Here is a 26,101-nt window from a genome sequence, read left to right on the forward strand (position 1 = left end):
TCAGCATCTACTCGGCCCTTACCCAACCCCAAACGAAGGTCAAATTGTGTTACCCACCCCCTCCCGCCAACATCGGACAAGTAAATTTGAGACTTTTCGAACTTAGTTTTACAGTGTCGAAGTCCTTCGACATCGACCCACTCTTAGCCCGAGTGGATTTGGTGTGAGTTAGTAAGTAATGCCTCGCTTGAACCCACTTTTAGATTTGATTCAAGTGTTTATATTTGGATTCTAACCCAAGCTTGGTCTTTTTGTTTTAGTAATCCTTCGGCGAGCTTAGTAGCTTGTTAGGACCCTTGTTTGTAAGTAGTTCTTGCTTATGGGGATGATTGTTCTCGAATTGCTTGTTGTTTGTGTGCTTGATGACTTGACACTTTATAATTGATGCTATTGTCTTATTAAGGATGAACTGTTGGACCTTGTTTTAGTATGTCTAACATATTAGATATAGTATTGTTTTATAAAATTGTTAGATGTGTTTTTGAAGCAGGATTGTTAAGCTGTAGTCTGTTTGTGTTCTTAAAACTTTACTGAGTTATTCTACGAGAGATTGGTTATGTGGAAGCATGTTGGATAAATGTTGGATATATCGATGATTGCGTTTCCTTTCGGTATATACATATTTATGTTGTGGAATCATGCTAAACTTGGTTGTGAGTTGTTTGGTGCATGGGCATGGATTAGAAAGCCTGTTGCAGGACTTGTGTGTGAAAGCTGTTATATTGAAGTGAATGGGTGAGTATCGGGGCTAGGGGACCGATATGTCACTATTGGGTATCGAGGCCTCAGGTAAAATGGTTAATGGTCGATGCGATGTGACTAGTTGGTAGACAAGTATTGGGGTCTTGGGTAGAAATGGTCAAGGGTCAATATGTTTCAAAGTCATCGAGGCCTTAGGTAAAATGGTCGAAGGTCGATGCAATAGTTCGAGGCCTTGGGTAAAATGGTCAAGGGTCAAACGTCAAGCGTCGTAGAGTAGTGTCGAGACTTTGGGTAAAATGGTCAGGGGTCGGTATGACTCGAAAGTGTAAGTCTTGGAGGAATAGGATAGTTTCAAGTATTGAGACCTTGGGTAGAAACGGTAAGAGCCAATACGTTGCAAAGTCATCGAGGCCTTGGGTAAAATTGTCAAGGGTCGAACGCCAAGCATCGTAGAGTAGTGTCGAGGCTCTGGGTAAAATGATCAGTGGTCGGCATGACTCGAAAGCGTAAGTCTTGGAGGAATAGGGAAGTTTAGAAGGAGTTAGAGAGTTCTAGGAAGGTTTATGGTGTGAGACTTGGATTTTGGCATTAGGATGCAGGTTTAAGTTAAGATAATTTTTTTTTAGGATAATTTTTATTGCTTTAATTCAAGTTGTTTTGAAGTGAGATCTTACTTCGTTGCTTTTAAAGACTTTAAATTTTGTTTAGTGGATAGTGATTACGCTTGTTCACATGCGTAAAAAGAAGGTTTTAGATGCTGTTTTTACTATGTTTTAGCTTTGTTTCGGATTTTTCTCGGTCGTTTGAGTTCCAATTCATGCAAAATTCATATATTATGGTTTGTGGTTGGCTTATATAGTACTTATGACATTTTAGGACCATTTGGGAGTGCAAATTAATCAAAAGAAGCAAAAAGTCGGAAATACCTACATGGGAGGCGCCAGGCGCCTGGGAAGGCTGCAGAAAACTGGTTTTCTTCTAACTTTGCCTTTAATGAAACGCGTCTTCCAATGCGTTTTGGTGGTTCCAACCGATGCATACGTGTAGAAGAAGTGTTCCACTATCAGTTTGAGCACGATTTAGTCAGTCAAAGATGTTGGAAATTGGTGATTCACCATCGTTTTAGGACCTACCTAACCAATTCTGCACAGCTATAAATTCCAGCAGCTTCTCCACCAAATTCATCAAGCTTTGCTTCCTTCTCTTGATCATTTTTAGTGTTTCTTTGTTGCTTTCTAAGTACTTTTGAGTTGCTTTCATTAGTTGCTTTTGGTTTTTAAATCCCGAGCACTTTACATTCCTTTATTGAGCTTTGTTTGTTTCCATTTGTACTTAGTTATTTTCTACTTATTCAAATATATAAAAATCCAGCACTTTACCTGTCTTCCCTTTGCCTTTACTTTATTTTTAGTTAAGAGAGTTGTGTTTTTGGAGGAAAGAGCACGTGACACTCCCCCTTGCTTGAAAGAGAAGGGCGAAGCTCTCAATCCCGAGCAAAACTCTTTGTTAGTTAACTTTTGTTTTTCACACATGCATTTCAATTTCAACCACTCTACTTGCTGTATTTTCTTCAATATGTCTTTCTAAATTCCCGTCTCTAGCCCGGTTATGGATAGTTAGCCTTTTATTTCTAATAAGGGTTGCTAAGAAGTAGTGTTTTTTGCTTTCCATTCATTGCTCAACATGTTTTCCCAAAAAGTTTGGATTTAGAGAAGGCCACTGTAAGTCTTAACAAGTCAATACTGAAAAGGTTGCTTATTTGCATTGTTGAGTGGTTAAACCGAGGAGAGAAGTGCCTTAGACATAAGAGTTCCGCTTAACTAGCCTAGACATAGGACCTTAACCCGAGGTTGCGACTATTTCCATCCTAAAACTAAGATATCTCTCATAATAGACATATTAGGGAATGTCTTAGGACTTTGAACTTGCTTAGACATAAGTCAAGTGAGAAGCGTAGTCGTTGGTTTCTAAAGTAAAATGCATATTGTCCTTAGCATGTCCTTGATTCTTTGTTGGCTAACTTGAAGTAATTCGGGCTAGGTTTTATCATTATAAGTCCAAATCCCAAATCCAAAACCATTATTTGTGACCACTTCCCATTTTACAAGAATCACTCATTTCAACATTCATTATTCTTTAAAACTTTAGAGTTTGGAAATTATTTAGAAGTCCTTGAGGATCGATACTTGGATACTCCATCCATTTTATATTACTCTGACAGGTGTGCGCTTGCATCTATATAATTGTTACCACGCTTAGTGCGTGCGTTCAGCATAACCACCAGTCAGATAGTTTATGGTTTGCAAAGGTGTCGTTGAGAAGTTTGGATAAGGTTGGGTTGCTATTAAACTATTAACTGTAAAGAACCTGAGTTTTTGTTGAATCTTTAGCGTTTTTAGTTGAATTGTTCAAGCTTTAGTGAGTGTTTAAATCAGAGTAGCGCAGTGGAAGCGTGATGGTTTTCTTACTTAGTCTTGGTTGTTGAAGATCATTATCTTGTTTAAGTGGGAATTTTTAGGTGGTTTTAGTATCGGTCCCCGTTTGGGATGTTGAAAATCCTGGGGCGTTACACCTTGAATCTCGCTGAGTCCATAAATGTGGTACTCGTTCATGTTCGTGCTTTGCCAATACAGCTCTATTTGAAAATTGTTGAGCTCTACTACAACAATGGTTTTACAAGAGGCAGACAGTCGCCTCTAGTCGAGGAACAATTCTTACCGAATATGTAGAGCATATACTTAAAGAAGCAATAAAATAAGCTTGATATCATCATGTCAGAGCAATTGTGTTCTCAAACATAGTTGTCCCAATCATGGTTGCAACACGCTTCCCAATTGTTTGCTATTCCGAGAAGACTATTGTCATACTTTAAGCTTCTTTCCCACCTATAAAGTACAAATTCAACTAAGTACATGATTGAGCCCTTCGCCGCGTCTTAATCATCCTCAAAATGCAGCACTTCATGTTTCTTCTCAAAATCAGCCAAGCTGGGTAAACGTTATCGTCAGAGTACAAAGCCCCTAAGAGGAAAGTTGTCCTTCCTAATGAGGGCTATCGAATATTGTAGGCCGCTAATTATGTCAAATTTCCTCCAACCAAAGGACACCTTACTCCCAAACAAGTTTAAATTAATGGTGTCCGAACTATTCTTCTTTACCTCCCTAAATAACAAACTATATATTAGTGGCCCATTAAAGACGAGGTCCACATCAAGCAGATGCCCAACTACAGTCTTCCTAAATAGACGAAGTTGACGGGAGGTAAGTTTCTTTTTAGTAGCCTCGGTTGTCCTTGCTAGATGCAATAGACAGGTCAGCTGGGACGAGGCATATAGCGCGGGAGGGACCTTCGATACCATTTCCATTTCCTATAAGCAAATACACACAAACATGCAAACTCATATTCAAACAAACAAAGTTCACACTAAAATATATGACGAGAATTGAACACTATTTAATTACTCAGTAAATAACTCGGGCGAAGTCGTGCCCGAAAAATATATATTACTTGAGCGAAGTTAAGAATTCAAGATAAGTTTACATTCTGAAACATTCCTCAGGCACCACCTCGGGCAAGATCGGGCTCGGGAAATTCATAGAAGGTACACTATACATAATATAAAATGTCGCTCGAGGGTTTGTGCTATCTTTCATTTTTCTCGGGTTCGACCTCAGGCGAGGTTGAGCCCGAGGTATTTGAAAGAGGCTCAACCTTGACAACCTTGAGGTAACCTCGAGGTTGAGCCTCTTTCGAATACCTCGGGCTCCACCTTGCCCAAGGTCGAACCTGAGAAAAATGACAGATAGCACAAACCCTCGAGCGACTTTCAAATTTCCTCAACCTCGATCGAGGTCCATCCTACTTCGGCCGAAATACTTCTTTTCTTCAACCTCCCACCACACCACCTCAAACATTTCAAATCAACCTCCCACAAACCTCAATTCCAACATAAGAACAAGGAACGAAAAGTCAAGAAAAAACAGGGACAAAACAAACAAGAACAACAAAATCGACTGGAAAAACCTAAATCGATTCAATATTATACGTGTATTCCTTCATCTAAACATCGGAAAACTAAATCGATGGAAAAAACAACCATTCAACTCCTAAACACACATAAAATTGAAGCCCTAACCATTGAAATCCCTACAGAACAATACAAGAATTACAAGAAACGGAACTTACCTCGAAGATTAAACCTTTTTCTATCACTTTGTTTCGAAACCAATTGCCAAGAGAAACGAAAATAAAGAAGAAATTCGAAGGAAATACGACGAATAAAATGAGAAGACGAACGACAGCTGAAAACGGAGAGAAAGGGAGAAACTTGCGAATGCTTTGTTTTTCTTAACAGAGGTACTAATATAATTTCGCTATCTTTTAAATTTAGTTAAACATTGAAGTGGATCATTTGGACACATTTTGAGGGGTGTGTTATTTGAGCAAAAAGTTTTGTTGACGGATCATTTTAGTCAATTTTCTGTGTTTCTCCCTCCTCCGACGACGAACAGATCCTGCTTAGCACTCATAGAGACGACGGCGTCCGATCTGCAACGAACTCAACAGCACATGTGAATCCTTGTAGCGCTCCTCTCGATGACAGTATCTTCAGCAGCAACTCACGGACGAAGGCATTTCAGCGCCATTGACTTGCTACCCACTACGCGAACAACCCTCACAGTGGCGCGTCTCCCTCTGCGAACGATCTAGCGACACTCAAATCTGCGCATTGGCGACTATCCTTCTTGCGGCGGTGCATTCTCAACGCCAGCAACAGCACCTCGACGAGTGCGATTCAAACGAACCAAGACGGGCTGACCCTGATTGAGGCTAGATCTGTGATACCCACAACCTATTGGCATCATATCTGCTAGCTCGAACCATTCCGACTTCAGATCTGCAATGTTGAGTACTTTTCGACACTGATCCAGCAAGACCCAGGTCGTTTTGGCAAGGGTCAATTGGTAACGGCTCTTTGATCCTAAACCCCAAAATTTTTTTCTCTTTTTTTTAGAGACCAATGGTAGAACTTTAGGAACGATGTAGCAGATATTACTTGGAGATGTTGGTTGTGTGATCTTGTGTGAATTGTGGTTGTTTGTTTGTGTATTTATTATTATTTTTTTTGTTTTTTTGTTTTTTTGTTTTTTTTTTTTGTGAAAGAAACAATTTCATTGATGTATGAAATTACAAAAAGTCCCATATGAGATTACATGAGGCACTTCCAATTAGATAATAGGGAAGTGTAGCTATAGTGATGAAACATAGGAAAATATTTATACCATGTAACAACTTTGAGAACTATAGCGTCAAAAAGCCTCTCGAAAGGTAGATTCTTGTCGTTGAATATTCTTTGATTTCGTTCACCCCAAGTGATCCAAAAAAAAGCTCGTATAAAATTGGTCCAGAGCAGCTCCGATTATTTTTTTAAAGGATGTCCAGCAAGAATGGTCTCTAAGAGGATAGCAGTACCGAGGTCCATCCAAAAGTGTTATGAATGGATGTCCAGAAATGTGATGCAAAAGGACAGGTGACAAAAAGATGTTGAGATTCCATGTTGTTTTGGCAGATTGTGCACTACTGTGGGGATAAAGCCATGTATGGCAGCCTTCTTTGGAGATTATCATTGGTGTTGATAGCACGGTGGTTGAGCTCCCATAGGAAGAATTTCACCTTCTTTGGATATTTACCCTAGATAGATTTATATAGTCTGTAAGATGAGGCCGGGTTGTGGGATGTGAGGTCTAAAGTGAGCGATTTTGTGGAAAAGGTACCATTTGGTTCTAATTTCCAGAACATGGAATCAACTCCATTAGTCAACGTGACATCCGAGAGTTGGTGAATGAGTGCTGCCCATTCTATAATTTCTACATCATTGAAGTTCCGTCTCAGACCTAAATTCCAACAAAAAGAGTCATTGGACCAAAGCTCTTTGATGGTGGCCTCTTTTTTCAATGACAGTGCATAAAGGAGAGGAAATGTTAGTTTTAAAGGGGTGTCATTCAGCCAAGGGAGATTCCAAAAAGGGATGGTGCTACCGTCACCAATTTTAAAAGCCAGACGCTCAAAAATCAGATTCTGGTTCTTCAACATGGATTTCCATGGACCTTTGGCATTGGGGATAGATGAGGAGATTGCCTTTTTGTCCGATGAGGCTTTTCCATACTTTGCTTCAATCACCTTTCTCCAAAGGGCTGTTCCCTCTTTTATGTATCTCCAAGTCCATTTTGCAAGGAGGATCCTATTTTTCAGATTCATAGAAGTGATACCCAAACCCCTTCTACAGTTGGTTGTTGAGTAATTCCTCTCTTGACAAGATACATCCCTTTGTTCTCACTGTTACCTTTCCAAAGAAACCTGGAAATGATGTTATCAATTGTGCGTGCCACTTTTTTTGGCATATGAAAAAGGGAGAGGTAGTATGTAAGGAGATTGGATAATGTGGCTTGTATGAGAGTAAGTCTACCCCCTTTTGTGAGAAAGGAGTTCTTCCATGTTTGTAGGCGTTTCTTAATTTTCTCGAGCATAGGATCCCAAAAAGAGATAGATCGATGCTTGCAATGGAGGGGTAACCCAAGGTAAGTAGTCGGCCATGAACTAATTTTGCATGAGAATTTGGAGGCAAGCATAGGGAGTTCATGGTCCTCCAGATTGATCCCCAATATTTCTGATTTCTGGTGATTTATGTTGAGACTGGATGCTTCCTCAAACAGGCGAATGATGTGGAACATGTTGATGAGTGAGGAGTTGTCAAAGGGTGTGAAGAGAATAGTGTCATCAGCAAATTATAAATGATGTATGGCCAAGGATCCATTGCCGATGTCAATACCTTTAATGAGGTTGTTATTTGTTGCATGTGACATCAGTCGACTAAAGACATCTACAACCATAATAAAGAGAAAAGGTGAGAGGGGGTCACCTTGTCGGAGGCCTCTAGAAGCAATCAATTTACCCCTAGGGCGACCATTGATGATAATAGAGTAGTTTGCTGAGGAGATGCATCCCTGAATCCATTTCCTCCAAATAAAGCCGAATCCTTTTGCAGCAAGGATCGCATCAAGAAAGTCCTAGTCGACTTTGTCAAACGCCTTTTCAATATCAAGTTTAATAACCACACCTTTTTTCTTATTCCTATCCCAGTCTTCAATCAATTCGTTGGCAATAAGAGATGCATCAAGGACTGTCTTCCAGCCACAAAAGTAGATTGTTCATTGGTCATGGTGTGGGGCAGTAATGTTAAGAAACCCTTGAGAGTTGGATCTAAGAACCTTGCTAACGAACAAGACCCATAGAACTCAATCCCAAAAACCCCGAAAACAAGTATGGAATCAACCCAAGGAAAAGTTTTAGAACGGATTACCTTGATGATCAATATCAAGAGTAGAGAAAACTTGTTTCTAAACTCGTGATTCGAGTCACTCCACAAGAGGTATGATCAACACCGCTTGAATGATCCTAACATGCAAATTCTAAAGACACAAGAAATTGCACAAGAAATGGGAGATAAATCTCTCAACCAAGCTAATGAGAAAACTCACTTTTCATTCAACTTCAAATTGTGTTACAACAAGACATCTCAAGGCTATATATAGCCATCCTAGCAAGCCATATGAAAAGTCTTAAGCAAATGAAAAAGACTTGTAACTTACAAGAAATGAAAAGACTTGTAAATGAAAAGACATAACTTACGAGAAATGAAAAGACAAGCAAATGAAAAGGTTAAGAACATGGAAAGCCAACCAAAATAATTGCAATCCCGTCCAGAATGAGGGATGTGAGTGTTTGACTTGGTTTTTGAATTGAATGAGTTGACTTTGACTTGTCTTGATGGAGTTGACTTTGACCTTGACCAAGTGGACTTTAACTTGCCATAAAAACACTTAAAAATGCATAACTTGCACCAAATTGAAGTGCATAGTTCTAACTTCTTACACATCTTCCTTTATTTCTCTTGTCGAGTTCAAGAACGCTTGGACATGAAGTAGCAAAGCTTGTTGAAGTTTCCTAGCTCTCGATCTTGTAATCGGTCCATGAGGCATAACAACGGTAGCTCCTTGGTTCACATCAAGTAAGCATTTCAACCTTTCAGAAAGTACTCGGGCGATAATCTTATAGAGGAATGAGATGAGGCTAATAGGGCAATAGTCCCCTACCTTTCGAGTATCAATTTTCTTTGGATGAGACAAATATACGTTTCATTGAGGCTGGCGTTAATGATGCCATTCTCAAAAAAATCTTGGAACACCCTCATGATGTCGGTATTGAGAGTGTTCCAAAATTGTTTATAGAATTCGGTCGTATAACCATCTGGACCAGGTGATTTATTTGTCCCCAAATCTTTAACCACTCTCCAAATTTCCTCCTCAGTGAAGAGCTTTTCAATGTCGGAGTTTTGTTGTGGGGTGATCGGGTTCCATTACAGGGGGAGGGGACGAATCTAGTGCCTTCTTTCTTTGTGTATAACCTGTCAAAAAAAGAAAGAAATTCATGTTCTATGTCTCCTTCCTCAAGGAGACTATTACCTTCTGAGGAGAGGATTTCTGTTGTGGTGTTTCTCCTTCTTTTGGTCACCACAATGCGGTAGAAGAAGGATGTGTTCAAATCACCCTCCTCCAGCCACTTTGATTTACATCTCTGCCTCCATAGAATCTCTTCTTTGGCCGTGGAAGAGAGCAACTGTGCTTTAATGGAGTTCCTTTGGGATATTTATACATGCTGTAAAATGTCTTCTTCCTCCATGCTGTCCAAAAGTGAAAGTTCTGTCAAAAGCTGGTTCTTCTGCTGGGTGATGTTACCAAATGTGTTCTTGCTCAAATGCTTGATCACTGTTTTCAGTCCCTTTAGCGCTTTTGATGAATCTATGTCCTGGCCAACCTCTTAAGGGAGTGTTGTGTCACCAGTATTCAACCAAGGGCTTAAAGGATTGATGTTTCATACATGCATTCTCAAATCTAAATGGTGTGGGTCCCCACCTCGCCAGACCATATGACAACTGGATGGGGTAGTGGTCCGATGTCGGTCGGCTTAATCTTTTAACTGTGGCATTAGGGAATTTGGTGAGGAAATCATTCGTGACCAAAAATCTATCAATCAACGTGAGGGTAGGATTCTCCCTAAAGTTTGACCAGGTGTGGAGCCCATTAGTTAAGGGCAGATCCTGCAATTCTAAGCACTCTATGAAGGAATTGAAGTTTCTCATGTTGGTGGTCAGCTGGCGGCATGTAGATTTCTCATGGGACCATCGAATTGAATTAAAATCTCCTCTAAGTAGCCAAAAGTCTGTGCAGAGATAAGAAAGGTCAGTCAATTCTCTCCAAAAGCTAGGTTTGTCTTCTATTCTAGATGGACCATAAACCCCTGTGAGCCAAAAATTGAAACCATCAGAAAGATTGATGAGGATGGTTAATGAGTGGATTCCTAAAGTGATGTTTGTGGCATGGAAAGAAGGATCATTTCCACATAATTAAAATACCCACCCCCCCCCCCCCCATAATCTCGTGCCATCCAAAGCTGTCCATCTGATATCCCTTAAACTCTAGAGAGATTTGATAATGAGGTGGTCAATCTTCTCAAGCTTTGTCTCTTGGAGGATGACAATAGTAGGGTTTTGTTTGTTGATGTGTTATTTGATCAGGGCTCGTTTGTCCCAAGAGCCCAGACCTCTAACATTCCATGAGATTATAATCATTTAACGGATGAGCACCCTCCTGTAGTATGCCTTGGCTGGTGGTTGTGATGGTTGTGGTGAGACCAGCAAGCTCTCTTTTACCTCGAATCTCCTTCCGATTAGAGATCATCTTCTTGGTGATTTTGGGGGGGAGGGGGAGGATACCCATACCCATGGTGAGCAACCAAGGGGATGGGTGGATGGAGGGGTCAAAAAAGTGGGGGGAGTTTATAATCATTTAAACCCTACCATGAGATTATAATCATTTAACGGATGAGCACCCTCCTGTAGTATGCCTTGGCTGGTGGTTGTGATGGTTGTGGTGAGACCAGCAAGCTCTCTTTTACCTCGAATCTCCTTCCGATTAGAGATCATCTTCTTGGTGATTTTGGGAGGGAGGGGGAGGATACCCATACCCATGGTGAGCAACCAAGGGGATGGGTGGATGGAGGGGTCAAACAAGTGGGGGGAGTTTGGTTGTCTTATGCCAAAGGGAAGGCTGGTGGGGGAAGTTTGGTTGATGTCAAAGGGAAATAATAGGGAGGTTCAGAGGTCAGAGGATAGGTGCTTGAAAGGTATTGATCAGAATCAGAGAGAAATTATGGAGGGTTTGTAGAGTGTTTAGTGCCAGGGATAAGGTATGTGGATTTTTTAGAAATGTTGACTGCTATTTTTGGTCCTTCAAGGAGGAGGGTTGGATTGTGGACGGTGTCAAAATGTGGGTCCGAGAGAGAGGGGTGGGTGGGTGATACAGAGGCTATGTCTGGCAGGCAGGGTTGAGGTTGGGGGGAATGGTGTAAGTGTGTTTTGTCAGGGGTTGTGCAAAAGGACAGGGCATGGTTGAGGTTGGTGATGTGGGGCAAGGATTGCTAGAGGGGGATGAGGGGAAATCCGTGTGTAAAGTCCATCAGTTTGTGTGGGTCTCGTGGGTTGGGGGTTTTGTGATGATGTTGATGGGTTAGAGGGTGCAGAAAAGATGGATAGGGGGTGGGGCCTAAGAGTGTCAGCATAAGTACGAGGAAGGGCTGTAGTCAAAGAGCATTCTACATTGGGGCTGGGGTCTTTCCCAAAAGGTGAAAGATCTAGTGTTGTGCCCAACAGTCCTTCGTTGTGACGCCCGAGAGTGTCAGCATAAGTACGAGGAAGGGCTACTGCCAATGTGCTTTCTGCATTGGGGCTGGAGTCTTTCCCGAAAGGTGAATGATTTGTTGTAGGGCCCAACAGTCCTTCGTTGCAGTTCGTCGGAGACTGTTCAAAATTGATTTTGGTGGGAATACCTCCATGGATTTCAGCTACGTACCCTACAAAAAAATCAGATTTGAAGAAGGGATCAATCTGCACCTTTATATGGTCTGTGAGAGAAGTTGGAATCCGGACTTCTGCTGGGATGAAACCAAATAAATTATTCTTAATTTTGATTGTTGCTTCCATCAGGTCTAGACGGGAAAGGGTTTTTGCAGCTGTTTCGATATAACCGCTGCACGTATTGCCAATGACTTTCAAAGTATCTTTGTTCCATTTGTCTAGAGTGAGGTTGCAGATCTTTATCCATCCGCCATATGAGGGAACCATGAGGTTGGAATAAACATCATGTTTTTTTGGGTCCTGGAATTTTAGCTGATATCTCCCTACCTTGCACCAATCCTTCATGTTGCAAAGGATGTGTCCTTGTTCTCTGCCTTCACAACGAAGGAGAGCCTCGTCGGCAATGAAAAGATTAAGGGTGTAGAAAAAGTTGATATGTTCATGCAAAGCTCTACCAGTCGTCATGGAAGTGTTTCCTGATGACAACAATTGTGGATTCCAGTTCTTGATTTGTTTCAGTATAAACCTTTGGGGTGGGGTTCGCAAGTATGGGTTTATCATGACCTGCAGTGTGTTGGGGAGGAGCTTTGTTAACCGGCATCTTGCCTATATTAAGGGCATCGCGGTACGTGGAGGGGCCATTTTACTGCTGTGGAGGATGGGGTTGGGTGATTAATTTGCAGGGTCGACGGGTGTGGCTGTTTAGCAGGGCCGTTTAGAAGGGTATAAAAAGCTTTCCATCCTTTTCTATCTTCTCCAATGGGGATTAGCAACTTATTAAGTCCTCCATTGTTGTCAAGCTTAGCAATCTCTGCCAGAGTGCCTTTTCTGTTGAAGGTTTTCTCTACCCAAAGGGTTTGATCATCGATACGCGTTTCCTTGAAGAACTTTTGGTTGATGGGGAAAGTAAGGAGAGTGGAGAAAATGTTCTTGAGCAAGTCAAGAGATGACCAATTGAGGGATATGAACTTTTGGTTGTTACGCGTTTCTGTGATTTGTACTCTGCTGCCTCGATATCTATGATCAATGGTCAAAGCGAATCATTTTCTCTCGATAGTAACAGGTCCTAAAGATAGGTGGGGGCCATGGGGAGGCTTCAGGTAGAGGCATGGTGGGTTGCCGGAGAAGGGAGGGTGGCTGGGTTGGGGGTAGTCGGGAGAGGAGCGGAGGTAGAAGAGACATAGCTTTTTCCTTCTACTTCTTATTAAATTTTATGATTATGATGATTTATGCAAACCAGAGTTTTCGAGGCGCACCTGGCTTCGCCTCAGGCGAGAGATGAGACATTTTTGCCCAAGTGCGCCTCGCAAGGTGCAATCAGGTGCTCGCCTTTGGGCGCCTTGGCGCGCCTGTCGCCTGAGGCAAGGTGATCGCCTCCTTCAAGGGGGCGATCTGCCTTATTTATTTATTTTTTAATTTTGTATGTGTTTTTTTTTTTTTTGTAAAACACCCCCTGCACGACCCAAACCCTATCTCTGCCTCCCCTCCCTCTCGAGATTCACCTTCACGGGCTTTAAGCCTTCACCACCATCAATCTCCGTCGTTGCTTGTCTTTATTTGGAACTAAACTCATAGAATTTGGTTGTTTTATGTATCTTGTTGACATTTACTATTTTGGTATTAATTCTTTTAAGGTAATTTATGCACTATATATATAATTTTTACTTATTTATTAAGGTGCGCCTCGCTTCAATCGGGTGTCGCCTTTGTATCGCCTCTCGCCTCAAGGCAATCAAAGGACTTGTCGCCTTGCGGTGCGCCTTGCGCCTCAAAAACACTGATGCAAACGTTATGTTCTTGGTTGCTGATATAGTCTTGGGCATACTGGAAACTATGTTAATTGAGTTTTGGATGTGACAAACAAAACATTGCAAACTCTCTTGAACTAATTCACTTATTACTACATATTATATATAAAATGGAGTAGTTATATATAAAATGGACAATACTCGGGGTTTTTATGAATGAGTTAGTACGGGGGACTATGTTAATTGTTGCAGTGGTTTTGGTTGGTTGCAATTGTGGAAACATGCTGCTTGAGATTGTTATGTTGCAGCATGAAAGCATGTATTAGCATCTTTGTACATGAGTTTATTAAGTTGAGCATGATTGAGAAAGCATGTTATGGGACTGGAATGTGAGTTCTAGAAATGATATGGATAAAAAATGATCGTGGGTTGATATGTCAGTGTCTAAGGTTGTTAAATCGTGAATCGGAACGTAAATCGTAATTGAAGTTTAATGTATTGTGTATCGTAACGTATCATGTATCGTAAGTTTTTTTAATATATATATATATATATATCAAATAGCAAATAAGTTCAACATTCCTTCTAGTGAATGTGAAAAATAAGATTAAGACTCCAAAATAAGTATCAAGAGACTTTAAAACAACAAAATAGCTTCTTTCTTCAACTATGAACTTCAATATTCTAGAAACCAATATCATCCAAAAGATCATCACTGTCAAATGCTTCATCTCCGTTGCTTTCTTCTTCTACTAATTCTATTCCTTCTTTCCCTTTTTCACTTTTATTTGAAGAAAGATCTCTCGACCCTGAATAAAAATAAATAACTAATGTTACTTATGTGAAATTAAATATTTAGTTTAATAAAAATAGTAAAACCATTACCTCTCTTTCGCTTTTTGCTACTTTCTACTTATTGAATGTCAAAACATTCATTTACGTTCATCCAAGAGGTGTTTTCTGGCAATGTTGGATCTTCTCTCTCAGTAATCCATTCATCATCAGACTCTAAATCTGATAGAAAAATAGGATCATATAATTCACCTTCTAAAATTCTTTTTTTGTGTCTTGCTTCTAATTGAAGATTATATTTTACAAAAACTAGTACACTCAGTCTTTGCTGTTCCAAACAGTTCCTTCTCTTTGTATGCACCTAAAAAGTTGTCAATGTCAATATTGTAAAGTCTAACACAATTATGTGAAATCATTTTTCTAATCCTTTCTCTTAGTCTCCTAACTGAGAATGAGGCATCCTAAAATAGATAACATACCTGATCAAATGTACTCCAATTTCTCTCACACCCTGTAGCACTACAAGTGAGGCTAAGGATTCTAATAGCAAGATTTTGGAGCTCTTTGCAGCCTCCTCCAAAAGATTCCCACCACATAGTTTGAATAAAACAAACATAGATATCAATAACAAAATATCTTTTGTTTCATTATTGAATATAGGAAACTAGAGTTAATATTTTTTATGCTTTTAGTTTCTCTTTTACCTGACTGCTTTTTGTTGCGCATCTGAACTGCCATATCAATTCCAAACATGCTTTCTGCATTATGGAATAACTCTAGTTGCTTATCAACTTTTTCTTTGACTATTGGTGAAGGGCACATCCTCTAGATAGTTTGATAAAGTCCCATCTTGACCTCATAGTCAGCATTAAATTCAGGAGCATAATGAAATCTAGGATTTAGTTTTCAAAATTTAATTAGTATCCATCTAAGTATGATACTAATGATAGAAATTAGGAATGAAACTTTACCTTGGGTTAAGATAATATGCTGCTGCATGAAGAGGCCTATGAAGTTGCATTGCCCATCTCTTATCAATTATGTCCCATATAGGTTTATAATGCTTCTGGATTTTGTTGAAATTTTTCTCAATTTGTTCCTTTGCTTTGTCCATTGCTTCATATATGTAGCCCATTGCAGGTTTTGCATCACCATCAACAAGTCTTAGCACTTTTACTATAGGAACAACACATTTTAAGCAATACTTTATTGAGGACCAAAAGCTTGAATCACCAAGAATAATTTTCATTATAGCATCCTGATCAGATTTTTTTGCATATGTACTTCTTTGCCAATCTTCAGATCCAAACATTGCTCTCAAACCTATCTTATTTTCTACCAAACTTCTCAAAGTTAGGTAGGCAGTTGCAAATCGTGTTACGCCAGCCCTTATTAATTCTATCCCTTTAGTATGCTTTCTCATAAGGTTTAGAACCCAAGAGTGTAGATAAATATAAACAGTAATTTTCCTAGCTTTGGACATTGTATCATTATGTAAGGGCATATCTCCAATATCTGATAAAATCAAGTCTAGGCAATGTGCAGCACAAGGAGGCCAAAATAGATGTTTGTATTTTCCCATCAATATTTCTCCAGCTTTGACATAAGCAGATGCACTATCTGTTACCACTTGAACTACATTATCTGCACCAATTTCTTCTGTACTTTTCCAACAACTCTATATTGATTGTCTCCACCATCTAACCTCATGATATGATGGAGGTTTTAGTCCTGGACCAAATGAAGCAACCGAATCTAATATAATCTTGAAATAGGGGTTTTTAACTAAATTAAAAAAGGGCATTTGAATACAAAAATCTATAAATATCTGTGCAAACACTTTCTCTATCATCTTTCTTCCATATGGTGTTCAAAGTAGCAGAATTAGATTTTTGTATGCCCTTTCCAAAAGCATCCATCATCAATTTTTTTTGGCTACTACCAATATCTGCTTCATCTTTATCATGAAAATCATCTCCATCCTTATTTTTCTTGTTTTCATTCAATAATTTCTTGAAAATATCTTGTAATTCATTTGAAACTTTACTATATGGAGCAACATATTTTCGAGTATGTACTAGATGATTTTTAATCCTAAAAATACCTCCCCAATAAGAATTTCCACAATGATTACATCTCAATTTGAGTCTTCTATTTTTTCCTTCTTCAATTTTAACACAATGATCCCACGTTGGATCACTACCTTTACTGCCCTTCTACCATTCTTTTGCTTCGTAGAATAAAAATAAATAGTAAGAAAGTGCTACAATGGTATAAATTAAATGAAAAACCTGAAAATATAAGTCCACTTGAGAGTTGAGAGCACCAGATTCTCTATGGGAATTGGGAACGAGTAGCTTTCTGTTTATGTACTGTGAATCTGTGATGTTAACTTACTTTATGAGGTGTGTGTTATATATTAATAAATAAAATAAAACAATTTTGATTATATTTTATAATTTAAAAATATTAAAAACTTTTCATCTCCTTCCCCCTTGGAACCCAAATGGGCCAAACCCAACAATAAATTTCGTTTTAAATTTTAAATTTTATAATCCCAATTGGCAATTACAGTCAAACTAATTATTCTTCTGCCGCTTCTTCTTCTTCCGCCCTTTCTTTTCTTCTTTCTTCTTCTTCTTCTTCTTCCGGCGCTTCTTCTTATTCTTCTTCTTCTTCTTTTCTTTTTCCGCCGCTTCTTCTTCTTCCGTCCCTTTCTACTGCTTCTCGACATGGAACGCACGACCAGGTGAGTAAACCCCCCCCCCCCCCCCCCCCCCCCCGTTTTGAAACGTACGATACGCCAACATTTGCCACCGTTAGGTATCGAGACCTTGCGTAAAAATGGTCGATGATCGATACACACAACCTTAGATAAGATGAGTGTCAAGGACTCGGGTAAGTATTGAGATCTTGGTGAAAATAGTTAAGGGTCAATACGGTTAAAAGGGTTCAGGGTCGATACAACTCGCTCAAAGAGCTCTTGAAAGATATCAAATGTGTTTGAAAGAGCTAGAAAAAGTTTGAAAGTGTTAGAGATTCTAATAGAGTTGTGATTTGAGGCTTGGGCATGACATGTAAAATGCATGTTTAGTTGAACGTAGGTGTTAAATGTTCTGTTTAAAATTATGTTAAGCATGTTGTATTGGCAAACATTTTGAATTGATAAGCATGTTATTTGTGCACGACCCTTCAAGTGAGGCTACTTAATAGGTCTTCACGTACTCCCTCCATAGATTTTACCGGTAATGAGGAGTCCTTTGAGTATGTTGATGATATGGAGGAGACTTGACTAGAAAGACGATGTGATTACGTTATTTATATTATCTTAGCTTCGTTATTTAATCTTGAGTATGGATTGGATATTTTAAGTTGATTTTTGCATCTAGTATAGGTTTGTTCCTTGATTGGTAGGAAGATTTTGGTTGGTTTCTGTTTAAATTATTGAACAAACTTGTTAGCAAGCAGATAGAATAGATGATTTTTTATTCCAGTTGATTTGTTTTAGAATTGAAAAGTTCTTGAGTGTTAGTAGAGATCTAGTTATCCACTCCTGTTTATGAGAAGCAATCTTTATGCATTATTCGAATGGAGTTTTAGCAACGTTTGTGTTTGGGTTATTGAAAATTTGGGGGCATTAACCATTGAAAGACATCTTGATTCCCCTGTGATTCTAACTCCCCGTTCCCTTCAGCTTCATCTGAAAATTACCCATGGCGGAAAATGTCTCTTCAGATGACAAAGGATCAGAAAGAATAAGTTCCATGGAGATCCCTTTGCCTGTAGATAAGTTAGCATTGGAATCGATTGGCCATGGCTCCTCCTCCGGCCCCCAGATCGAGTTAGTTTCCCACTCCCGTTTCTTTGATAACATTTTATTTGTTTTTAGCTAAATGGGTAAGTTTTCATTACATTCCTTTATTTGAGGCCTTATGTTGTTCGAATTTTTGGCTAATTTTCTGTTTAAAAGTCATTGAGATTATCTTTTAATGTAGTGGGCCTAAAATGCATGTGGTTCTTGTAGCTACTGGAAGCTTCAATCCTCCTACGTATATGCATTTACGCATGTTTGGTGAGTTGCTCTGATAATTTCTCTCATTATGTTGCCTTAATTTACTTTGATATTCATGATAATCTGAAAGCTGGCCCGGATAGAGATAAATAATGGAGAAAGCTAATGAAATTATAGCACAATAAGTCCCCAAGGGGCAGGTCGGTTGACAAGGGCTTGGGGTCTCTTGATCATATTGGTTTAAAAGTCTCAAGTTTGAACTTTCCGACAAGCTTAATATCAAAAAATCTTGATGTCTCCCAAGTCCGGGCCTTGGGGCGGCGCGGGTGCCATGGGTATAGGGGAGCAAAGTTCCGACTCCTCACCATAAAAAAAAAAAAGAAAAAAAGAATTCTAGCGCAATGGATTTCAGTGTGGGAATATCAGACATATCTCGATGTATAAGAGTCCTTATAAAGTTACAGTACATCTAAGAGTATGATATCTGAATTTTGTGTTTATTTGAATTCATGTGTTCCTGCTCAACATAGTGAGGAAGCTATTGGATAGGCATAGGATTCTTTAGTCTTTATTCATTGAAATCATGTTTGTTGAGGTTTATGATGACTGATTAATGAACTAGTCGAAATACATCGTGATCAGTATTTAATTAGCTCTTCAGTTGATAATGTAGAGATTTCTTCTATTTAGGAAGTATCGAGATGAAATTTCCTTTTTCGTTTTCGAAAATTGTTTCGCCGTCCGCTTATGATTTTAAATCTTTATGGTTGTCACGATAATGTTATATCAATAACTTTTCGAACCTAGCCTAGAGAATGTTAGATACAAAAATCTTATAAGTAACAACTGAAAATTATTGTTAGTTACTTATTTATTCTGAATATTGAGTTTGGTTGTGATTAAAGTGAAACTTAGATTTTAATTTTGTGCATAGAGCTGGCAAGGGATGCACTTAAATTAGAGGGCCTTTGTGTTATTGGAGGTTATATGTCTCCAGTTAATGATGCATACAAGAAAAAGGTATGCAGCTTTATGATTTGGGAACCCTTTTGTTGGTAAAATAAGAAAAATAAAGTAAAATTCAAATACTTTCTGCAGTGAGTTACTTTTTTTTTAATAAGAAATAATTTATTTCCATAGGAAGTTTTTCCAGAATAGGGATAAGGGATCCACCTAAGCTTGAAATCGGTTGATATTATAAAAAGCTATTCAATTTGCAGAAATAAATTAAGGGAATAAGTTTTGAAATGTCTGGAAACGAATCTCCAACCAGAGGAAATGGACGTAAATCAACTCTAATTGTTTCTAGCTTATACTTTCCTAACACCGTAGTATTATTTTAAAGAAATGAAAACAAGTGTTCCAAAAACCTTCATTTCCTGGTGTAAACTTTTTGATCAGGAATCACCGGCTCTTCTTAGACAAGGAGCTGGTTTTTGACACTCTTTTTGATAATATCCTATGTCTTGGTGTAAATCTTCCCCTTATTTTCACTCTTATAGTATGAACTCTCTTTTATCCAATTCGAGAGTATTCTGTAACTCCATTGGTTTTTTTTTGAAATTTTCTCTCCCCTCATGTATTTCACACATCAATAAAATTGTTTCTTACAAGAAGAACCCTCATTTCTCAAAGTTTCCACTCCTTTAGGAACAATTGGAGCTTGCATAAAATTTCAGAGGGTTGAATGGTTTTGATTATGATAGAACCCTAACAACTAGAAATATATTGAAATGTAAAAGATAGAACAATACAGTAATTCCCAAGTAATTCGAGGTAGTTGGACTCTCCCCTCTCTTGTGTATTCTGACTCAAACCTAAACCAACTAAATTAATGCCTATCTTCATCCTTTCCTGCTCACTCTATTTAATGATAAATCTCCTACAACTTCCTTAGCTAATTACTAATTTACCATTAATACCCTAACAATATTCCCAGTTCTATACTAATAGCATTCTTATCCGATTCTTAATGAACTAGTCTTTATAAATGATGGTCGTCTCATGGTTACTATTTATATTAAGTTCTGTTGTATAGCCTAAACAGAGCAGAACTTCTGATTAATCTTTAGGGTCTTATATCTTCTGAACATCGAATCAAGCTCTGCAGCCTAGCATGTCGAAGTTCAGATTACATCATGGTCGATCCATGGGAGGTATTTTTTTTTGTCCTCCCATTCCCAAAGAAAAAAGGGTGCTATGGGTTATTCTTAGTATGCATATTGTGTGTTAATTTTCTGAAACTCAATTACTTCACCATCCTTATGGTTGGATGTTTTGGAATTTTACTTCTGATTTAGGCCAGTCAAAATGCCTACCAACGCACATTAATGGTTCTGTCTCGAGTCAAAACTTCACTGTGCAACAGCGGATTGATACACAAAGGTATGGTTTCTAGAGAATGATGATGCCATTAGAACTATCTAAGGGATGTTCTCGTCGTAAGAGTTTGGGTTGTTTGAAGATATATATCCTTTGAGGTCTCAGGTTGAGAATCTTTTAACTTAACCCTTGTCGTCTCTTGGATCTCTAGCCTTACAGTGGCGAAACTTTCCCCAAGTTAGACGAGTGTCTGATAAGGATCCTGATTCTTAAAAAGAAGGAAGAAAAACAAAATGATCATTAGATTCGTTAGAATTGAAAACATGTGAACGACAAAATCAAAATGTCATCGACGTAGTCTAGTTTTACTTTATTAGGCACAATATCTAAATTCGGAAGTGATGGTAGAATTGGTTAAGTCCCATTTTGTTGATTTAAAGTTTTGACGTAAGGTTCAAATCTCAGTAATGCAAATGGTCTTTTGCTCCTTTTTCTTTTCATCCTTATATTAGAAATTTATATTTTTTTGAAGCATGCTTTACATGATTTTTCTTCAGAAGAGTATTATAACAATTTTATTGTCTCTCTGCTTCCGAAAGAATTCCTGAAGGTGATGCTTGTTTGTGGTTCTGATTTGCTTCAATCTTTTGGAACACCCGGAGTTTGGATACCCAATCAAGTACGGATATTATCTCTATTCAATGAAGTGATGCCGATCGCTATGATTTGATTCAAGCTCAGTACTTGTCTCATTTTCCTTCATAGGTTCAAATGATATGTAGAGATTATGGTCTCGTTTGCATTCGCAGAGAAGGACAAGATGTCGGGAAAATCATATCAGACGATGAAATTCTATACGAGAATAGGGTAAGCAATGCAGTCACAAGGGCACTGCAGTTTTGTAGTTGCTTTTGTAAGTTCTAATGTTATCTTTTTTTACAGAGCAATATCAAAATTGTAGATGAAGTTGTACCCAACCAAATAAGTTCAACCAGAGTAAGGTAAGCAGAAACAAAATGAAGGGTAAATTTGGAAACGCAAAAATTTCGTTATTAATTCATATAATTATTTATATCTCTATTTACAGGGATTGCATTTCAAGAGGACTGTCAATCAAATATCTTATTGCAGACGAAGTTATTGAGTATATAAGAGAACAACATTTGTACTTGAATTCTTGATGCTTTTTCACTCATTTTCATGTCAAGAAAAACCATTATTTACCTAACCAGACACAAAGGTGTACAATCCAGTCAAAATCTGAGTTCTTGTTGTTCATTTCACCGGTTGTTCTTTTACTTGTTCTAGTGGCTGGCGAATGTCAACTGAGAGGGGTGAACGAATGGTTCAGGAATCGATTGGTTGATTGGTTTCCCGCGAAGCGAGTGAGCCATTTGCCTCGTTGTACATTCACTCCTATTATGAGAATGAAATGATGCTCCAGCTCAATTCAAGACTAGGACTCCTTACAACTTGCACCAAGTTGGTTAGTATATGGGGTGCTAGTATATGGGGTGCGATTGGAGATGGATTAAAAAGGTAGTCCAGCAATTTAGTAAGTCAATTTTAAGGAAATCAAGTAGAAAATTAAATATAAGCATCCTTATAATTTTACCTTTTTAAAATTTATATTGAGAATCAAACAATTTTACACCATAATAATAATTTAAAACGATAACTATTATTAAAATTACTCAAAATTAATTTTTGTATAAAAAATAATACTATTTACAGCATAGAAATATAATTCTAGATCATTTTCGGATGCAGAGCTAATTATAGAAGAGAGAGGACTTTAGATGTCCCACGTCTTTAAATGACCATGTTTTTTTCCAAGGTAATATATAAGGATTTCCGGAATATTTGAATAGCCACGTTGGATTTATTCAGGGGAATGTTCTAAATTTATATAATGTTTCAAAACCCTCTTACGAATATTCATATAATTTATACATTAATCTAATATAATTTTAATTTATATAATAGATTTTCTTAAAATTATTTTAATATTTTAAGTTTTTTTTATATTAATTACGTATATGTATTATTGTATATGTATTATTTTTTTTGTATGTTATTAGGTAGAATTTATATTAATATAAGACTTTTTTAAAAGCAATTAATATTAAATACAAAATTCATTTTCAACTTTAATATTTTTTTAAAAAAATTATACAATTAATGTTACATGGGGTAAAATTCATTTATTATATTATCAAATTATATTCTTTTAAGAAAAAATAAAAAAGTATGTTGATGGTTAAAAATATTGCTTTAAAATTATGTAATTTAAGATAATATATTATTTCTAATAATTCATTTCAAATATTAAAAGTAAATGGAGATATTATATAATATAATTGAAGTTTATTTTATATGTACATGTAATACATAAATATAGTTAATTGCTTATTAGTCAATGAGTATATTGATTTATTTAAATTATAAAATCACAAATAAACCAAAGATATTTGATAAAAGAAAATATATGAAAAAGTAATGAAGGAGTAAAAATGTCAACATAGGATGTCCTCGGAATTATTAAAACCCATGTTTCAAAAGACATTCAAATCGACTCAGAGGCCTTCCAAATGGGCATCCCAGGATACCCGGACATCTTACATTACCACAAACAAACGTGTGAATGTAGATGTCTGTCACACGGGAATCTTGGATTCCTATGAAACAAATGGCCTCTTAGAGTTTTAATTTTTATAACTTTAAAAGGTAATCAGATAAAAAGAATGTATATTTTATACATTTTATTATAAATTTACAAATACAACCACTAATAAATTTTAAGGTAAAATATTTTTTAGTCATGTTTTAAAAGTGTCAGTTTAGTCTCTAACCTTTAGAAAATAGTTCGGTGTTATTTCTTTTGAATATTTCCATTTCGATTTCTCCCCTCCTCCTCCTTCTCCACCACTCCTCTTGGAGTGCTTTCCATTATTGCGTTCTCCAATTTGGCAACTGAGAACACAAATCAAGTACCAAAATCGTCATTTCAAACAAAAAAAAAAAAAAAACCACTAGAAAAGTCTTTCATCACCCTCATCCTCACCAAATGCCAAAAAAAAAAAAATTAAATACCGACCCAATCCCAATCTCTGTGTCATGTCTATTTGTCGTAGCTCAAGCTCTCTGACAAGCTGCACTCCAGATGCTCTGAAATTGCGTCGGAGAGAATCGATAGCTGTCCTGCCTCGACGGAAACCCCTTTGTTGGAGGGTCAAATTTTGGTGGCCGACCTAGCCCTAGTTTCCATGCTTACCGACCCGACAGGTCTGCCTCATAGACTTAGCAGGAGAGGCTTGACATCCGAAGCTACCTAGTGACGCAGGGAATGGACCAGTCCCCAACTGAGACCTGGGATCGCTTGGAAGAGGCCAACCCGAACAGGGCTATATACAGATGAGACACTCATCTACCATTGACAGCTATAAATATACCACCCCCTTTGGTGTCCAAGTAACAAAATCTGTCTAACACTGATCTGTTGAGTTCGAATTATTACTGACTTAGGCATCGAAGTGGCTTTCCTGTCTTGCAGGTACGTCTGCAGAACACTCTAAGTACCGATCCCGACCTCCCAGGTCGTCCTCCGGGCCTTGACAAATTTTTGCATCAACACCGTTCCTGCCATGCGTCTTTGATGGGAAAGAAAGAGGAGGGAGGGGAGAGAATCAGAAATGGGAAACTTTTTTTTAGAGAAAGAAATGGGAAACATTAAAAACGAAATGAGACCTAAATTAAAAATATTATAAATTGAAACATGGTCTAAAAATTGCCAACTCAATCCGAGTCAGCATTCTGTTACTCACACTAATGAAAGTTTGACTTTAAAGACCTTTTAGAACTATTTTCTAAAGGTCAAGTACTAAACTGTCACTTTTTGAAACGTAGGGACGAAATAAAAATTTATGCTCAAACTCAGGGACTAAAATCCTTTAATTTTAGTTTATGAAATGAAGACTATAAATTATATTATAGTTATAATTATGATATGAACTGTGTTATTATTGAATTGATTAAATTAAGATTTTTTAAGTTTTATTAATTTTAATATTTTTTTCTTTCTATTTTATTCATTTATTTTGTCTCTAGATTAAATAAATCTACAATTTATTGTTATTTTAGTCTCTAAACTTTTAAAATTACTATATTTAAATACATTAATTTTTAAAATGACTATTTTTGTTCTAGAACTTTTATTTGTTATATTTTGTTTTTTGAATTTTTCAATGACTATTTAAGGACTGTTGGTTGGAAATTCGAATTCTGTTTCTTGTTTTCAAATTTACTGAATCAAATGGATTTAGCAAATAGTAGAAATTCTGAAAATGATCTTTTTAGATTGCGTTTGGTTTATTTGTTTTTAGTGTAATTTTTAGATATGTGTTTGGTAGCAGATTTGGTAATTGAATCTCAATTTTAAAAATTGTTCAACGTGTGTTTAGTAATATATTTGTAAGCTAGAAGTAGAGTTATAAACTGAATATTTAGTTTAATCTAAAGTTATATTAATTATTTATTAACATTTTTTTATGAATTTTGTATAACTATTATTTACAACGTTATATAATTTAGAATACATTGTATTTTACTTGTTTTAATTTTAACATAAAATGAATTTATAATATGAAGTAATATAGTTATCAAAGGTTTTATCATTTTTAATATAATTTTGCATCTTAAAAATTTTAAATTATGAATTTGAAAATATTGAAAACACTGAAAAATCGTTTTCAGAATTTCTACTGTTTGGATCACTGAATTCGAAAACATTTTAAAAAACGAATCTCTCAAATCCTGCCAAATGGGGATTCACTAAATCAATGATCTAGAGTGTATCTGAAAACAGAAAACAGAATCCCAACCAAACACCCTTTTAAGTTTTTAAACTTCTAACAAAATAACTACTAGTCCTTGCGTGCGGTTTGCTATCATGGTTGGGTTACTTGCAGAGTTAAATGAAATTAATTACTTATAAAGAGGTTATGTGGTGCTGGGAGGGAATGCTACTTCAATGCTAATTAATTTGCCCAATCTTAATGTCTATTCAAGACATTGGGGTTTTATTTTATTTGCTTTTTCTGTTTTTTTCCTCCTATTTTCCTATAAAAAAAGAATAAGTGCCTTGATTATTATTATATTTGTTTAATTATTTATTAAAATACCATCATTTAATCATTAATGTTGGATTTTTTTAAATAATACTTATTTTCAAACTTATTTGTAAAATAAGACTCTTTTAAAACATATAAATGTATAATACGTTGGTTGAAACTTATTCCAAAAATAATGCTTTTGAAATTGTTCCACTACTCGGTTGTCTTTTGAAGAGATGACCATGCCATTTTTAGTATTTGATCATCTCTTCAAGAGATCCATGGCTCTTTCTTGACACCACTTCTGTTTTTTTCCCTTAAATCAAGTTATGGTCGTCTCTGAAGAGACGATTATTTGTTGGCGTGCTTGTCGTCGTCTCTTCAGAAGACAACTATAAGGATGTTGATTTTTAGGAAAAATAAAATATTCTCATATATTATA

At 37.1% G+C, this 26,101-nt stretch overlaps 1 protein-coding gene across 1 annotated transcript; it reads left to right on the forward strand.

The window, feature by feature from the left end:
• The first annotated feature begins 16,893 nt into the window (after positions 1-16,893).
• Positions 16,894-21,831, forward strand: LOC148207824 (nicotinamide/nicotinic acid mononucleotide adenylyltransferase-like). The gene is made up of 10 exons (XM_088118264.1): positions 16,894-16,963; positions 17,909-18,055; positions 18,210-18,286; positions 19,161-19,246; positions 20,299-20,382; positions 20,527-20,611; positions 21,148-21,227; positions 21,314-21,415; positions 21,491-21,549; positions 21,636-21,831. Exons 2-10 carry the CDS (start codon positions 17,928-17,930, stop codon positions 21,727-21,729), a joined length of 795 nt encoding a protein of 264 aa, XP_087974390.1. The 5' UTR covers positions 16,894-16,963; positions 17,909-17,927; the 3' UTR covers positions 21,730-21,831.
• The last annotated feature ends 4,270 nt before the right edge of the window (positions 21,832-26,101 follow it).

The sequence above is a fragment of the Momordica charantia genome, unplaced genomic scaffold (genome assembly GCF_013281855.1).
Source record: "Momordica charantia cultivar OHB3-1 unplaced genomic scaffold, Mcharantia_2.0 BLBB01000058.1, whole genome shotgun sequence".
Classification (NCBI taxonomy): domain Eukaryota; kingdom Viridiplantae; phylum Streptophyta; class Magnoliopsida; order Cucurbitales; family Cucurbitaceae; genus Momordica; species Momordica charantia.

Bases quoted from the DNA above. Each gene is read 5' to 3' on its own strand.
- LOC148207824 (XM_088118264.1), top strand. From the start codon at position 17,928: ATGGCGGAAAATGTCTCTTCAGATGACAAAGGATCAGAAAGAATAAGT. The intron at 21,416-21,490 runs GTAAGCAATGCA...CTTTTTTTACAG, and splicing joins AAATTCTATACGAGAATAGG to AGCAATATCAAAATTGTAGA. The intron at 21,550-21,635 runs GTAAGCAGAAAC...CTCTATTTACAG, and splicing joins ATAAGTTCAACCAGAGTAAG to GGATTGCATTTCAAGAGGAC.